Here is an 18,926-nt window from a genome sequence, read left to right as displayed (position 1 = left end):
AACTAAGATTACCTAACATATGTTTTGTTTTCAGATAATTCCAGAACAAAAACTTCGTTCTGAAAAATGGATATGCACATCTGCTCCCGAACAAGAATGGAATAGCGATAAAGTGAAATATTCTTCGGCCGAATATTACACAAATAATCTGTTAAATCCTGTATATTTTGAAGAAAGTTGCCATCATATTCCCAATAACGCCTTAACTATTGAAATAGCGCCTCACGGGTTACTAAATGCGATCTTGAAACGCTCATTACCAACCACCGTAGATAATATTCCATTAACGATGAAAGATCATGAGAATAGTGTCTTGTACTTATTGAATGCTCTTGGACGGTAAGCATTAATCATTTTGATGTCCTAAAATAATACAATTAGGTATCTACTATCTACCTAATTATTGTAAGTAGACAAATTTCAAAAATACCTATTCATAGGAGAAAGCGAACAAAAATTGGCCTTTAAAATGATAACGAGCGTTTACAAAGTGGATTCAACTAGGAAGCTACTCATTGGAAAAATAGGAATATTGAAATTTGGTTTAAGGTACATAATACCTACATATATCTGCTCTATTATTTTTCTAAAAAATTGGCTACATTGCGTCTCAAAATATTCGTCAAGTTTCAGGAGTGATATCTTTCGATGTTTTGGTTGTTCAGTAGAACCCTAAAAGTCTTAAAATACAAGTACCTAGGTGGGATGGCGGAAAGATAGAAAAAAACCACAATTTTTTCAATAATATTCTCCCTGTGAGTGCCCATTTCTCCCCTCCTGGGGCACTTCCTGAGCTGGAATGTTTTCTGAGTAACTTTCAACTCAAAATGAAACCCTATAATGTATGTATTTGCAAGACGCTGTTGAAGATAAGTGAAGAAATGAGGAGGTGGATAGCAAAACGCAATAACTCCAAAATTACGAAAATTGAGTTTGATATCTATCCTTATGTAAAATTCAACGGCGAATCCATTCCCGGTGTCAGATTTTGTCCATCAGTTGAATATCATAGCGCAATCGAGGAAAACAAGTCTGATTTTAGAGCTAAATGCACTGAAAAATGAGATTTTGTTTGCAAAACGCAATAACTCCACTACTTTTTATACATTTCAGTTGCGCAGATGTGGTAACACTGTTTTTTTTCATCGGGTGGGTACTGAAAATCGTTGGGTAAGAGTTACTTAAAAAAATGGTGCTTTCGTTGCCACTCTCTGAATGCCATATCACACACAGGAATTGTTTGAATTTCACATTCCAGTTTTTTAATTGTTTTTTATCGAAAATTCTCGATTAAACATCAATTTTTTCAAATAAAAAATACGTTTTTTTGCAGAAAAACACCAAAAAAAAAATTTTGCGTTCAAAACGCAATAACTTTTTTTTCTTTTCCTCACTGTGCTTACCCAGGTGACTGAAATTTTGAAATTGAGTGGAAATTTTATTTGTGGCACCTTCCCCTTTCATTTGACACCAATTTCGGAACTCGACCCCCCACCCTTCCCCTCCTGACAATTTTTCCTAATTTCCCAAAAAAAACAAAAATGGAGTTATTGCGTTTTGCTATCCACCTCCTCAAATGCCTTCGCATGAATCTGTATATCTTCCAGTAACTAGGTGTTTGAGTACATATTACTTACGAGTTTGGTAACCCCTGCTTTCTAAAAGCACAATCGATGCATAAGAGCGCAGACAATTTATGAAAAGCGCAAACAATTAGTAGCCCTAGTACTCTGAGTGAGTTTTTAGAATTTCCAGTTTTCCAAATATCCTGCAAAGTGGGCACAAGTAAAATTTAGCATCTTTGACTCGCGTTGAAGTGTTCTAATGACACAGCCATTTTGATCAGTCAAGCGATGATTTTCCCAAAATGTGTATTTTCACTTCAAATTCACAAATTTGATTGAAATGAAAAGTTCAACATTTCGCACCTTGAAAGTAGTAAGGTTACATCTCAAAAAAAATCTTATATATTAAAATGATGTAGGTTTTTTTGTTCCCACGAGATCTCAGTGAGTACTCAACGGATTTTCATAAAAGACCCATCAATAGAAAGCTTGTGAAGTGTAGATTTGCAGGCTATTCTTGAAAGTTCAAAAAGTTTGCCCAAAAGCTCACAAAGCTCAAGAAATCATTTCGGCCAATCACAACGCAGCATTCGGCATATTATATAATTCCCACGAGATTTCAGAAAGTACTTAACCGATTTTCATAAAAGACTCCTCAATAGAAAGCTTGTAAAGTGTAGATTTGCATGCTATTCTTGAAAGTTTGAAAAGTTCGGTTAAAAGCTCAAAAACCTTTAGAAATTATTTCAGCCAATCACAACACATCATTCAGCAATTAGATCAACCGATTTTTCATAAAAGACCCCTCAATAGAAAGCTTGTGAAGTGTAGATTTGCAGGCTATTCTTGAAAGTTCGAAAAGTTTGCCCAAAAGCTCAAAAAGCTCAAGAAATCATTTCGGCCAATCACAACGCAGCATTCGGCATATTGTATAATTCCCACTTATAAATGATGTAGGTTTTTTTGTTCCCACGAGATCTCAGTGAGTACTCAACGGATTTTCATAAAAGACCCATCAATAGAAAGCTTGTGAAGTGTAGATTTGCAGGCTGTTCTTGAAAGTTCAAAAAATTTGGCTAAATGTTCAAAAAGCTCGAGAAACCATTTCGGCCAATCACAACGCAGCATTCAGCAAAGTTTTTTTGATTCCACAAGACCAGAGATGGGGTGATTAACAAAAAAAAAATGAATTGGGTTCAATTTGGGCGATTCTCCCAAAAAATAGAATCTGATACAGAATCTGATTCAGAATCTGCGATTCAGTTTTCAAAGGATTCAATGGACTGATTCAAAAGTCGTGATTCGTAATTCAATTTTTGTTAGTTTTGCTACCTACTGCTGACTAGAAATGAAGTTTTGATGCAAAATAAAATCAAAAAAATATTTCGGACAGATTTTGTGTTAAAAATGGAATGTTAACTGAATTTTTGTCTTTCCTCAAGCAGAGGCTGAAGGATAATTTTTCAACTTTTCAAAGAAGTATGAAATCGATGGACAAAAATATATTTGAGACAGGAATACACCAATTTTGAAACAAATAACCGGAGCCTTATCTGCCATGAAGGTCCAAAAAAGTATCTGAAAGTTTCAAAACGACTTGAAATCCGCCTGCAGTAGACTTCATGGCATGTTGAAATTATGTTACAGAGTGAATTTAGATTATATAACTCCATTTGGCGAAATTTTCAAGTTTCTAAAATCTGCCGGAGGCTTTGGGAATTTTCAAAAAGTCGCTGCGGGCTCCAAAATGACTTGAACCCACCTACAGTAGATTTGATAACGCGTTTAAATTGGAGTGCAGAGTGAATTTTGGATTTCCATCTCTGTTTGGTAAAAATTTTATGGAAATTTTCGAGCACTGAAAAATCTGCTGGAGATTCAAGTAATTTCCAAAAGGTTGCTGGAGGCTTAAAAAACGATTTAAAAACTACCTGCAGTAGACTTCATGCTATAGTAGGTACCATATAGCTGCGAATTTGTGTTTTCAATTTTCGAAATGAACGGTGCTCAGTGCTCAAAAAATTGATAAGACATTTCTATCAAAAACACTCCTTGAAGAGAAAAAATTGGAAAAATTGGTGAATTGCAAAAAAAATGAATTGTGGCGCTGTGATTCAGATACAGTTGTGAATAGGATTCAATTTTCACACTTCATTTTTGTTTTGAATGCAATTCTGAATCGGGTTAATACATGGTAGGTATCTAACAGATTTTTTTTTTTGAAAAATCACTACTTTTTCAGTACTTTTTACACTGCCTTTTTCCAACCAAATACAAAAAAATCAAAAAAATTGGAATTGGAAGAAAATTTGTATACAACGTATTTTTTAATTTCAATCAAAATCATTAAAAAAAATAATACAAATAAACACATGTTATAAGACAAGGTGTCTTACAAAATTTCAAAATAAAAAAGCAAGACTTACGCAGGACATTTTTTAAACACTTACGATCTTATAAGAAATGGGAGCCGAAGGATGGGCAAAATTTTACCTTAAAATTTTTTACTTTTCCAATGTCTTCAAACATCCCAAGATTTTTCTCAAGCAAGTGGATGTCAAAAATATAATTTTATCACTTCAATTTATGATTTTATTTTCACCTTTAAGGTTCGTGCTAATGTAATGAAACGGGGCGAATAAAAAACTTTTTTCCAACATGAAATTTTTTTTAAAAATATATAATATGTATACTTACAAAAAATTGATGGAAAACTGGAACGACATTTGGGGGGAAAAATATATGTACCAATTTTTCGAAATGAAACGGCGAGTTTTAAAGTAAAAAAAGTATGAGATAAAATAACAATTTTGTCATTTAAAAGGTACAATTTTGTCTAATATTCATACAACGTAGGTATAAAAATTTCAATTTCTCCTTCAAGTCTAAAATTTTTCAATTGCGGAAAACAGAAACAAACCAGCCCTGACGAAGCAAGGGCAAAAGCTCTCTAAAATAAGTATTTTGAGAGGTATTTTGAAAAACTCAAAATTGAAAAAAAAACAAACGAGCCTGAGAAAAGCGGGGGCAAAAAGATTTCAAAAATTCATGCTTTGAGAAGTAGGTACGAGTAAAAAAAAAGTTTCTTCATGCAGGGAGGAATTCATTTTTCTGATTCAAACTTTGAACATTTCTGGAGAAAGAGCAAATAGCTCTCAAAAATGTGTAATTCAAGCTCTAAAAAAGTCAACAAATGAGCTCTTTTCTAGGAATGAAGATTGAGAAAAAGGAACGCATTTGAATTTTTTATTTATACTTCCACGCTCTAGGAGAACCGCGCAGTATGCGCGGTTTTAACGGGTTTTCTAGTCTATTTTGACATTTTTGCATTTTTGGGGTTTGTATGACCACACTCAACTAAAAATAACACTTTGAGTTGGGTAGGTACCTACATTATCTAGATCTTTGTAAAAACGCAAATGACCTAACTCAAAATCCCAACAACATTGCAAGTTGTTTGGAGTTACATACATGTAAGGGTATATACATCTCAAAAAAGTCCGCCTTCTTGGAGTAAATTTTGAACATACAAAGTGTTAAAAAACAGTTTTGATTGTTTTCAATGTTTTTCAGATAGAAATATTCACAAGAAGTGTATTTTTTATTGGTTTGTACCAAATGGAAAAATTTTTTTAAATTGATCACTTATCAGAAAAATGAATTTGCACACATAATGTTTAGTTTTTGAGAAAAACTCAAAAACTAAGCACTCTAGAAAAAAACTAACGACATCATGTCGATTGGAAATTCAATTCTCTACAACTTTGTTAACACCACATTTTTTGGACACTTCCTTTCGCCTCCAGATCAATTATAATGAAAGGTTATAACTCAAAATGTTTTCCAAACATTGAAATATTTCCTCTTCAAGATTTTATTTTTCAAAGTGTTCTTATGCTAAATGAAGGTGGGATACTTGATCTTTAAAATGAGGTGCTATTCATTCCTCACAATTAATTATAAGATGATGAAAATAATGAATCAAGTTTAAAAAAAAAAAGAAAATCACTCTCCTGTAAAATTTCACTTATTTGAGATGTAACCTTATTACTCCCAAGGTGCGACTTATTCGTGAAAATAAAACGTTAGGTTATCATCTCCTAGTCCTTCCCAGTAGGACGTTTACAATATTCATCATTTTGCAATACTTACCTACTTTGTAGAAAAACACGAGAATAAGTGAATGATTTCAATCAAGTAAGTAGATGTAGGTATGAAAGCTCTTGAAAAATAATAAATTTTACTACAGATTAGGTAGGTATAATTATTCGTCTGTTGAATCACTCATTACTATATTATTTAGATTGTACGAAATGGGATGCACAATGAAAATTAGTAACTTGTATCCTCGAGTTGAATTCCCAGTCAGCAGATCTACTCCAATGATTTCCCCCTTAATCAAGTGGCAACACACGGAACTGTGGCTCAGAGGTGAAATGCATACAGACAATGTCCACTCTACTGAAAGGAAATTCGTGTACATGCCAAAAAATGAAGATACCGCATACATACATGGTCACATAATCGATGGTAGGAATTTATACCCAGCTTTTGGATTCTTGGTAAGTACCTACCTAGTACCTACCTTATAGCAAATCATTCTGTAAGTTTGAGAATGAACAAATATGCACCTAATCAATAATCATGGGGTTGAATTTCAGTGGTTAGTCGTGGAAACGGTTTCCATGATTAAAAAAAAGAGCATATCAGAACTTTCTGTCGCTTTTGAAAACGTTCATTTTGAACATGCGCTAACTGTTCCCACTCAAGGTGAAAATCACTTCACTAGAGACTATTTCACAGAACTCAAATCTAAAATCAATTTTAAATTATTTCTCAAAATTATTCAGGTGCAATTTACTTCCTCATTTCTGTTCATGAACGTACCCAATATTTTGAAGTGACAGCGAATGGCGCTATTGTAGCAACAGGAAAGGTGCGAATACTTGGAATTGCTCACAAGGAAATGCTCGATGTTACACCACACAAAAGGGAAATCTCTCATTCCAATTCCTTAGCCATGAATAAAGACGATTTTTATAAAGAACTTCGATTAAGAGGATACAATTATACAGGATCGTTCAAGAATGTTGAATACGTGGATTGCGACGGTAACATTTTACTAAAAAATGCACCACCACACGCGACGCATTTCATTTTGTAGCCCATTCCTTCTTACATAAATTATCCCCATATTTCAGTCTTTAAATTGATCAGGGAAATCGTTTTTGTACAGGAAAATACGGCGAAGTTTCTTGGAACAATAATTTTGTTTGTTTTATGGATGGAATGGCGCAGATCACTCTTCTACAAGTAGACACCAGAGATCTCCTGATTCCTACATTCATCGGCAAAGTAGTTATTGATTTTGCAAAACATTATAATGTACTGGAGTCATTGGACAAAGAAAATCCCAGTATGTGCCATTATGATCCTTTCAAATGCACAGTTTGACGATGAAAATATTATGCTCTCTGCATGCATCAATTTTTACAGAATTTTCTGTTCATTTTCATCCTTACCATAACTTGTTATGTTCCGGAGGAATTCAAATGAGTGGTTGGAAAGGCAATGAAATAGCTCGCCAAAAAAATCGAGCCACTCCTGTGCTAGAAAAATACTTATTTGTGCCCTACATAAGCGAAGAAGTAAATCGATATCTACATCCCTAATTTCTCCCCGCACACACATTCAACAAGGCAATGAACAAATAAACACCTGATTTTTCCAGATAATGAATTTACGCGAAATGATCAGAATTTGCGTTCAAATAGCATTGAAAAACACAAACGTAGTGAAAGCAATTACTTACGAATTACTTCATCAAGATTACGATCCCAAGATGAGTTATATTTCCACGGAAATTGCAGATGTTTTGAACGATTCGTCAACAAACGAGGTACATATACTTAGTTAATAGGGTAACATTGATAGTCACATTCTGCTGTCAAAATTTGGAGAAAAGATGAGCCTTTCAAAAAAACTTATTTAAAACATCCAGCTCGAATTTTAGAGGTTGAAAACTCAGAAAAATTTAAAAAACATTGGATTTTTTTCCATCAAAATTACCTCAATTTACTACCTATTCATAATTAAAGTCGTCAATGAAGGGCATTCAAGTTGACAGATTAATGCATGACAAGAATAAAGGCTGGACAATCTATTCCACCTACGTACATATTTCTATCTCTAATTTTTATGCCAAGTATCGAGCCTTCCATTGAATTTTGCGTAACCCTCAGTTTGTTTTCTATGGTTTTTGATATGGTCCAAGTCTGGGCACTATATGAATGGTGGAAATGCAAATCATGCTTAGTGCCATTTTTTAGGGTGTTTTCTCACCTTCAAAGCAATGTACATCTATCATATTATTGTGTTGTAGCACATGCGCTTGTTGTGTCACATTTGAAGAAATGTTTAACCATGTACTATCAATAAAAACCAGAAGATAGCGCTTTCAATGTATTACCCAAACTTGAAATCTCCTAGTATAATGTAGGGGGTAGGTAGTTGGCTGATTAAGTCATAAGTTTCATCAACAGATATATTCTGATGGGGAGGAATGTACATATTACAGATAGTTAGTTTTTTAGAGGGCAGTAGTGGGTTAGAAATTGAAACAGCAATGGCTTGAAGATTGCCTACTGATAAATTAAATAGGGAAGAAGCTATTTGTTTATTCACCAGAGTAATGACACCACCACATGCTTTGTCTCCACCAAGGTAATCAAATCGATAAGATAGGTAGTTTCTTAGATTAAATGAGTTTTTTGGACGAAGATGAGATTCTTGAATGGAAATTACAGATGGGCTACATTTTGTAATCAAAGATTTCAATTCTGCATAATGGCTATTAACACCATTTATGTTCCATTGGATAATTTTCATACTATTTTAGATAGGTATCAAATTTTATAAATTTGATTGGGCAGATGAAAGTTTCAATTTTTTTTTTTTTTTTTTTTTAAACTGATTATTTAGTGGAATTTTGAATTTCTGTATGATTTGTAACTATGTAGGGAGGGCATATTACAATATATAAGATAATATATGGCATATGTACAACATACATTAGGTACCTACTAAATAATAATCTAAATATAACAACACAGAAAATGAAAAATAAAAATGAAGATAAGGTCACTACAAAATGAAACTACATGGGAAGCATATTTGGGTATAGATAACAGGCCTATTTACACATGAAAAATAGATACATGCATGATTACAACAATAAGGTGAGCTATCAGTACAAAATTACTATGTGGTAAATATAAACTACTCTGAATGATGATCATCGGAAACTGATTCACTGCTGTCTGTTTCACCATCTGTTTTTTCATCTTGTTGATCATCCATATCCATTTGATCATCATTGGGTGGGTTGAGATAGTTTTCAATTTTTTTCTTCAATTTTGTAAATCTAGTCTTCATTGTTCTTGAGAGAAATGGGTAGTTTTCATTCAAAATTTTTACAATTCCTTCAAGATTATCAGTCACTTCCTTTATTTTGTCAATTGGGTCTGGATTTCCCTTTATCATATCAATAAGAAGGCGGAAGTTTGTGAAGGAGATTGGATAGTTTTTTGCATTTGCCTTGAAATTTTCTTCCATTGGCTTAAGTTGCTCAATAATAGACAGAGGTTCATTCTCAATTTCAAGTTTTTTCCGAGGTTTTGACTTTTTCTTCTTGATTGGAGATTCCTCTTCTTCAATTTCTGGTTGTTGAATTTCATCTGATTGGATTTCTGTTACTGACTCAATTTCTCCAATTTTTACTGAGCTGGATGTTGTGTCAGATAATGGTCTCTTAATAGACTGATTTACAATATTTTCAGAAACATTTTGGTCAACAGGATTTTCACGATGCAAGTTGGTAGCAGATTCTTCTTTATTTTTTTCTTGTTTGGAAAATTCACATGATTGAGATGTGTGTCCAGTTCTATGGCAGATGAAACATTTCAGTAGAGCATCATTATAAAAGGCCCTAAAATCCTCTTCATCAAATTTGATAATTTCAGAGGGTGGTAATTTCTCAACTTGATCTTCAGGAATGTATACAAACCTTCTCTCGGATAATATTTCTGTGAGGCCCTCTTCTTGGGAAAATCTAAGAAACTTCATTGGAGATGATGGTATGACTCCATAGGTTGCCATAGCTTTAGTTATTTCACTGTGAGGAACATGAGGAGGGACATTTGAAATTATGATCTTCTTATCATTTCGTTCTTGTTTATACCATCTGGCTTTAACAGGCTGTTGATTAATAATAATTTCACCACCAGATTCGAGAAAACTTTCAGCTACTTGTCTAGTTCAAATAAGAAGTCTCTTTTCTTTTACTGGCCTATAATTGACCTGTTTTCTAATGCATCTAACGTACGAATTTTTCGTACGTTAGATGCATTAGAAAACAGGTCAATTATAGGCCAGTAAAAGAAAAGAGACTTCTTATTTGAACTAGACAAGTAGCTGAAAGTTTTCTCGAATCTGGTGGTGAAATTATTATTAATCAACAGCCTGTTAAAGCCAGATGGTATAAACAAGAACGAAATGATAAGAAGATCATAATTTCAAATGTCCCTCCTCATGTTCCTCACAGTGAAATAACTAAAGCTATGGCAACCTATGGAGTCATACCATCATCTCCAATGAAGTTTCTTAGATTTTCCCAAGAAGAGGGCCTCACAGAAATATTATCCGAGAGAAGGTTTGTATACATTCCTGAAGATCAAGTTGAGAAATTACCACCCTCTGAAATTATCAAATTTGATGAAGAGGATTTTAGGGCCTTTTATAATGATGCTCTACTGAAATGTTTCATCTGCCATAGAACTGGACACACATCTCAATCATGTGAATTTTCCAAACAAGAAAAAAATAAAGAAGAATCTGCTACCAACTTGCATCGTGAAAATCCTGTTGACCAAAATGTTTCTGAAAATATTGTAAATCAGTCTATTAAGAGACCATTATCTGACACAACATCCAGCTCAGTAAAAATTGGAGAAATTGAGTCAGTAACAGAAATCCAATCAGATGAAATTCAACAACCAGAAATTGAAGAAGAGGAATCTCCAATCAAGAAGAAAAAGTCAAAACCTCGGAAAAAACTTGAAATTGAGAATGAACCTCTGTCTATTATTGAGCAACTTAAGCCAATGGAAGAAAATTTCAAGGCAAATGCAAAAAACTATCCAATCTCCTTCACAAACTTCCGCCTTCTTATTGATATGATAAAGGGAAATCCAGACCCAATTGACAAAATAAAGGAAGTGACTGATAATCTTGAAGGAATTGTAAAAATTTTGAATGAAAACTACCCATTTCTCTCAAGAACAATGAAGACTAGATTTACAAAATTGAAGAAAAAAATTGAAAACTATCTCAACCCACCCAATGATGATCAAATGGATATGGATGATCAACAAGATGAAAAAACAGATGGTGAAACAGACAGCAGTGAATCAGTTTCCGATGATCATCATTCAGAGTAGTTTATATTTACCACATAGTAATTTTGTACTGATAGCTCACCTTATTGTTGTAATCATGCATGTATCTATTTTTCATGTGTAAATAGGCCTGTTATCTATACCCAAATATGCTTCCCATGTAGTTTCATTTTGTAGTGACCTTATCTTCATTTTTATTTTTCATTTTCTGTGTTGTTATATTTAGATTATTATTTAGTAGGTACCTAATGTATGTTGTACATATGCCATATATTATCTTATATATTGTAATATGCCCTCCCTACATAGTTACAAATCATACAGAAATTCAAAATTCCACTAAATAATCAGTTTAAAAAAAAAAAAAAAAAAAAATTGAAACTTTCATCTGCCCAATCAAATTTATAAAATTTGATACCTATCTAAAATAGTATGAAAATTATCCAATGGAACATAAATGGTGTTAATAGCCATTATGCAGAATTGAAATCTTTGATTACAAAATGTAGCCCATCTGTAATTTCCATTCAAGAATCTCATCTTCGTCCAAAAAACTCATTTAATCTAAGAAACTACCTATCTTATCGATTTGATTACCTTGGTGGAGACAAAGCATGTGGTGGTGTCATTACTCTGGTGAATAAACAAATAGCTTCTTCCCTATTTAATTTATCAGTAGGCAATCTTCAAGCCATTGCTGTTTCAATTTCTAACCCACTACTGCCCTCTAAAAAACTAACTATCTGTAATATGTACATTCCTCCCCATCAGAATATATCTGTTGATGAAACTTATGACTTAATCAGCCAACTACCTACCCCCTACATTATACTAGGAGATTTCAATGCCCATTCCCCTACTTGGGGATCCCTAAAATCAAATAATCGTGGAAATGTTATAGATAAATTCCTTTCAAAAAGTGACATTTTTCTTTTAAATAATGGTTCTCATACTCATTTCAACCTCTCAAGTGGAACCTTTTCGTCAATTGATCTCTCATTTTGCTCTCCAAACATTGCTCATCTTATTTCATGGAAACCCCAAAGTGACCTTTATTTCAGTGATCACTTCCCCATAGATATTGAAATCTCCACACCACTATCTAAACCACCCCCAGAAAGGTTCCCAAAATGGATAGTAGGGAAAGCTAACTGGTCTCTATTTAATCATTTAATTTCATTAGTTGATGATGAAAATCATGACTTGGATTCCTTTGTCCAACTTTTCACTGAATCTATAATTCAAGCAGCTACTTTAAGCATTCCTAAAACATCCAACAAACCATTTAAAAAAGTAGTACCATGGTGGTGTGATGATCTAAAAGTTGCCATTCAAGATAGAAAAAAAGCACTCAGAAAATATAAGAATAATTCTACTTTAGAAAACCTAATAAACTTCAAAAAGAAGAGAGCTATTGCACGCCAGATCAATCTGTCAAAACAGAGAGAAAGCTGGAATAAATTTATGCTATCTATTACCCAAAATACATCCATTCAAAAAATGTGGCAGAGTATTAAAATTTTGAAAGGTTCTTATACTCCTTCTCATATCCCATTCCTTCTACACAATGACACAGTGATCACCTTAGATGAAGATATTGCTAATATTTTTGCTACATGCTTTGCCAATGTTTCAGCAGATGAATCATATGACCTTAATTTCCAAAACTTTAAAGTAGAAACTGAAAAATCAACTTTAAATTTCAACTCAGATAACTTTGAAACCTACAACCTACCTTTTAATATGGATGAACTTGATTATGTTCTGAATCACAACATTAAAAATTCCTCCCCTGGTCCTGACAATATTCATCCTTTTATGCTAAAATACCTTCCAGAGCAGGCAAAGTTACAGCTTTTAAATCTCTTTAATAGAATCTGGCTTTCAGACTCTTTCCCTAACTCATGGAAAAATGCTGTAATAATTCCAATCCTAAAACCAAATAAAGAAAATTCGTCCCCTTCTAGTTATAGACCAATTTCTCTTACTTCTGTACCTTGCAAAATTTTAGAAAAAATGGTGAGTAAACGACTTGTATGGTTCATTGAATCTACAAACTCTCTCAATAATAGCCAGAGTGGTTTTCTTAAGAAAAGATCCACCACTGATCATCTTTTTTCTCTTCAACAAGAGGTTTCCACTGCCTTTGAAAATAAGGAAAGTGTTATTTCAATTTTCTTTGACTTAGAGAAGGCTTATGATAGAGCATGGAGGTACAAAATTCTTGAAAAAATCCACTCAATTGGAATTCGAGGACATCTTGCTCTCTTCATTGCAAATTTTCTTTCTGATCGTAAATTTCAAGTTAGAATAAATAATACCTTATCACAAGTATATGAAATTCAAAATGGTGTTCCACAAGGCTCTGTATTGAGTACAACTCTTTTTATTCTCCTTATTGATAGTATTCATAGCATTATCCCTCCTCCAATGTCACTAAGATTATTTGCAGATGATATGAACATCTCCCTATGTTTCAAAGACTTACAAATAGCACAGCTCTTTATCCAAGAAACCCTTGATAAAATTCAAGAATGGGCAGATTCAAATGGTCTCTCATTCTCACAGTCTAAAACCCATTGCATTCTTTTTTCTAGAAAAAACAAAATTGAACTTCCTTCCCTAACCCTCAAAGGTAAAAAACTAGAATTCAAATCAAATACAAAATTCCTTGGATTGATTTTCGATTGCAAGCTCAAATGGACACCTCACTTTTTATCCATTAAACAGAACTTAATGAAAACCCTAAATCTATTGAAAGTGATTAAAAATCCAAAATACAACCCTTCAAGATCCCTTTTACTTCAGTTATATAGATCTCTAATTAGAAGCAAAATAGAATATGGCTGTCCAGCCTATATCAGTGCATCAGATAAAAACCTATCAATCCTTAAAGTAATACAAAATGCTGCCTTACGCCTATGTATTGGAGCATTACCATCCTCTCCTATAGACAGCATCTACTGTGAGGCTAATGAACCCCCTCCAAACTTCAGGAATTTCTATATTACTAATAAATTCATTGTATCAGCAACAACAAATCCAACAAACCCAGTCAGAACTTTAATCAAAAAACAAATTCAAAATATTTCAAACCATTCTGAAAATCACTCATGTATTCTCCAAAATTCTTTAGGAAATTACCATGTAAACCTATTAGACCTCACTTCCGAGTACAATGAATTTCCTCCCTGGGAATTAATTTTACCAGAAGTCAATCTATCCTTATCCCAATACAAAAAAAATGAGTACCCATCTAGTTTCATCAAAGAAAAATATACTGAGATCATAGCAGAATATCATGAATTTATTTTATGCTTCACAGATGGTTCTAAAAATGAGTTTGAATATGCAGGCTATGCTTTTTCTATTGATGGTAAAATTACCAACTTCACAGCTCATAAATATTCTTCAATTTTCAATTTAGAAGTTTCTGCTATACTCCATTGCCTACAAAAGATCTCTACTTCAAAAAGCCCGAACAAAAAATTCCTGATTCAGTCAGACTCACTCTCTGCTCTTTTATCAATTCAAAACAAATTTTCTGAACATCAACTTGTTCATAAGATCCATCAAATCATCTATAAACTTCAGACTACTGACAAAATTATTAAATTTATGTTTGTCCCAAGTCATGTAGGCATTGAAGGAAATCAGGCAGTAGATGAATCAGCTAAATCAGCTGTTACCCCCTCTAAAATTTTCTCTGTGACCCATGATGATGTTATTAACATTCTAAAAATCATCCAAAACTCCAATTGGCAAAATCTATGGAACTCAAAAACAAATCACAAACTATTTACCCACAAAAAATCAATCCTCCCTTGGAAGCACCTTAGCCACCTAAACAGATCAGAAGAAATTATAATCACCCGCCTCCGAATTGGTCATACCAAATTAACCCACAGCCATCTGTACACCAAAGCTCCTAAACCCACCTGTCAATTCTGTAACTCTGAAATAATCTCCACTCAACACCTTCTATTCTACTGTCCCTCCCTTAAAACAAAACGCCAATCCTTAAACATTTCAGACCTCAACCCTACAATTCCTGACAACATCAAACAGATGGAAAACATTCTTAAATACATCAAAGAAATCAATCTTTCAAACCAAATCTAGACTAACCCCTCGAAACTGGGCGTAAAAATCCTGGCAATTATACACGCCCAGTATAAAAAAATGTCAAAAAAAAAAAAAAAAAAATTCAATTTAAAAAGTGAATTTTTATTGTAACAATAGTGTCATACTTATAATCATGGAACTTTGATTTGCTGAATACATACAAATCTAGCATTGGTTTATGGTGAAATCAATTTTTAATGATGAAAAAGTGATATAAAATTGACGAAAGATAGTAGTTTTTTCAATCCATTAATTTTCAAGTGTTTGGTAAAGGACTGAAAGTGATCTTGAATGGAATTCAGTGGGTTAGGGATGCAGAGTATTTAACAGAATTTTTCAAGCAAAAATCACCAACTTTTCACTACCATTTAGAAAGATTTCCAGACATTTTAGGATAAACGTATTCACAGTGAAACTATAGGTACCTACTGGTACTTTCCAAATTTTCACTACTTTTCAGTCGTCAGAATTGGCAAAAATCTCTCTTCTTTTTCACTACTTTCACTATCGACTTTCAAAATCACTATTTTTCACTACTTTCTCTTCTACTTTCTTCATCACCACCTGTTAGTTAACCTGTGTTCATAAACTCAAATAGGGGGAGGGAGAGAGCAAGGAACTGCACAGATTAAGCTATCCAAAAATGGTAATAACCACGTTTCCCCCCTCAAAAATAAAAAATGATCCTACTTTGAGGAATCCCGACTCAGTCTACTGAGCAGCCAGAGGGTGAGGGTCCAAATTTTTTCAGCTGGTCTCCCACTCAAAATGAACCTTTACACTCACACCAAGCGTGTATCTATTTTCTATACTATAGGTAGCCTATTGCTTTCATAGCAATTGATTTTAATAACCTATTCATTTTGACAATTTCATGCATCGATTACTGTATTCAAGGTGCTTCTTCATCATGGATCCAGACGCTCCAGCGTTTTCATTAGATGACGAATTCTACACATCTCAGCTCGATAAAAACCTCAACTACAATATTTACAAGGACGGAAAATGGGGTAGTTATTGGCATTTGGAAATGGACCCACCAAAAGATGTGGAATGTTCTCACGCATTCTGCGCGTTGGAAGAACGTGGAAATCTTTCATCTTTCAAATGGTTTGAAGACTCATTGGACCCTTCAATGTAATTAATAATTGATTTTCTCATCGCACAGTATTCCTTCAAAATTTCCATGACAAATTTCAATCTGATTTCAGACATAGAAATTCAGAATCTATAGTCTATGTGTATTATAGCAGCCTCAATTTCAAGGATGTGATGTTGTCTGTTGCTCGAATTTCTTCAAACGATTCATTTTCATTTGGTCGCTTAATAGAGGTGAGCTTCAAATTTCCAAACTTTTCCAAGAAAATAAGTCTCTGTAGGAATATGAATCTACATACCTATTTGGCCCATTTCTAACTCAATCACCTATTTACCTACACCGATTTTTTGTTCATCAAGAATTGTCTAGGATTTGAATTTTCTGGTAAAAATGAAAACGGAGATCGTTTGATGGGAATAGTACAGAGTAAAGGAATCGCAACATTGGTTCAATCATTACCATATTTGACTTGGCCTGTGCCAGATAATATGACTTTAGAAGAAGCAGCCAGTATTCCAGTTGTATATGCCACGGTAATTACTAAAATCATCATTTCACAGAACTGGACTCACTTCTTGAAATTGTCCGCCAAGAAAAATTACAATTTCACTCCGTTTGCAGGTCATTTATGCTTTCTTCTTCAAAATGAAATTGAAAGAAGGATCTTCAGTTCTTATACACTCCGGTAGTGGTGGAATCGGCCAAGCAGCCATTAACATTTGCCTTCATTACAAATGTAATATTTTTACAACTGTTGGTACTCCAGAAAAAGTAGAATTCATTAAAAAAACATTTCCTCAAGTAAGTTTTTGATTGCTCAAGTAAAACTCGTGTTAGAAAAAGTCCTAAAATGCACAGGCATCAACATGAAAAAGTAGGACTTTGCAGAACACCCATTTCAACTTTTTTTTAATGGTAGAGAAATGCCAATGAAAAAAAGAGTAAGCTTTTAGGGCAAGATTTCATATTTTCAAGTAAAAACTAAACTTAAAAAATTTTAAAATAGGTAGAATTTCAAAATTCAAAAAATATATGTACCTATACCTACCTAGTACAAAATAGACATAAGGAACGCCTAATTGTTGGATACCTTGTATAATTTCAAGTCTTTCTTCCCTAATAAAAATATTAGGAAATAGGTACTTGTTCAGCATTGCCTTCAATTAACCATAAAAATGTTAAGATTCCAGAAAGTCACATCAGTAACTCTAGAGATACTTCATTCAGAACTATGATAATGGAGGAAACAAAAGGTAGAGGAGTCGATGTTGTATTGAATAGTTTAGCAGAAGATAAACTCCGAGCATCGGTGCGTTGTGTGGCAAAAGGTGGACATTTTCTGGAAATCGGAAAATTTGACATGGTCAAGAATAATTTATTAGGTATGAGATGAACATATCAATAGTATTATAGGCATTTGAGAATTTATTCTCATAAGCATACTTACGTTGAATATTTAGTGCAGTGGTACCTATGTATTTCCATAATGTTAAATGTTACAATGACTGACTTTTCCAAAATCAAGTTTGTTAAATTTTTTCCAGAACTGGGGCATTTCTTAAACGATATCATATTCTGTAGCGTCCAATTAGATGTTGCGGCACTGAATAACCAGGGTGAGACCACTGTGGAGGTTTTCAACCAGCTAAAAGAAATGCTTGATCAAGGAATTATAAAACCTATTCAAAGAACAGTGTTTCAAAACAATGAAGTAGAATCTGCGTTCAGGTTTGAAACGAAAAAATTTCATTGTGTGGTAAACATTAATTGGAACACTTCTCACCTCATGAAATTGCTTTAGGTTCATGGCTTCTGGAAAACATATAGGGAAGGTAGTGATAAAAATTCGAGACGAGGAGAGCGATTTGAAAGCAAAACCAACGTTAATTCGTTTGAATGCGAAACCTCGCGTACTTTGTCAAGAAAATAAGTCTTACGTAGTTTTAGGTCTGTGGGATGAGCTTTGTTATCAATCTACAATCACTAATATAATCTTTACACTTACCTACTAATATAAAATTACAGGAGGATTAGGAGGTTTTGGAATGGAGCTTGTTGATTGGTTAATCATACGAGGAGCTAGAAATATTGTAATAACTTCTAGAACTGGTATACAAAATGGATATCAATCATACCGAATAAAAATTTGGCGATCCTATGGAGCCAGAGTAGTAATCTCAACGCCAAATATTACTAAAATATCAGAAGTAAAGAATTTGCTGGAAATGGCTAACTCGTTAGGTTCAGTGGCTGGAATATTCAATCTTGCAGTGGTAGGTGGATACTTTATCTTCTCACAATTCGAGTAATGCAACAAGTAATTGCATTGCGCATTGTACAGATTAGTAGGTACTTACTACCTACCTACTTACTTACTACAGGGTGGACAGAAATATCGGGTACCCCTAAAAAAGTTTTCTGCTAAATACTTCGGTTGGTCACAGTGAATGATAATAATGGTAGCACATGATTGGTTGTTAGACTGGAGAGATAACATTTCACAAATCATATGCATCTATTTCACGTTGCCAACCTATATTTTTAATGAAAAACTTTCTTAGGGGTACCCGATATTTCTGTCCACCCTGTACATATACGGCATAAATACATTTTCTTTGCAATTCAATATTCCATTCTGAAGTGAATAGTGAAAGTTGATACTTATTACTTAGTGCTTTTTTT

At 33.6% G+C, this 18,926-nt stretch overlaps 1 protein-coding gene across 2 annotated transcripts in view; it reads left to right on the top strand.

The window, feature by feature from the left end:
* The window catches only part of LOC135842565 (fatty acid synthase-like), a 41,611-nt gene that overhangs the window by 11,267 nt on the left and 11,418 nt on the right, over positions 1–18,926 (top strand). The window contains exons 1-9 of one of the 2 annotated variants that reach the window (XM_065360087.1): positions 7,426–7,464; positions 16,043–16,282; positions 16,357–16,477; positions 16,604–16,777; positions 16,866–17,045; positions 17,428–17,626; positions 17,789–17,972; positions 18,046–18,191; positions 18,270–18,517. In XM_065360087.1, the coding sequence (XP_065216159.1) occupies positions 16,056–16,282; positions 16,357–16,477; positions 16,604–16,777; positions 16,866–17,045; positions 17,428–17,626; positions 17,789–17,972; positions 18,046–18,191; positions 18,270–18,517 (1,479 nt within the window). In that variant the 5' untranslated portion in view covers positions 7,426–7,464; positions 16,043–16,055. Of the gene's footprint in view, positions 1–34; positions 340–5,868; positions 6,128–6,226; positions 6,336–6,415; positions 6,677–6,801; positions 6,982–7,061; positions 7,214–7,296; positions 7,465–16,042; positions 16,283–16,356; positions 16,478–16,603; positions 16,778–16,865; positions 17,046–17,427; positions 17,627–17,788; positions 17,973–18,045; positions 18,192–18,269; positions 18,518–18,926 lie in introns of those variants that run through there. The other variant, XM_065360086.1, reaches the window with a different exon arrangement.

This window comes from Planococcus citri, chromosome 4 (assembly GCF_950023065.1).
Source record: "Planococcus citri chromosome 4, ihPlaCitr1.1, whole genome shotgun sequence".
Classification (NCBI taxonomy): Eukaryota; Metazoa; Arthropoda; class Insecta; order Hemiptera; family Pseudococcidae; genus Planococcus; species Planococcus citri.
The sequence above is the reverse complement of the archived record's forward strand: the minus strand, read 5'-3'. Positions and strand labels throughout refer to the sequence as shown.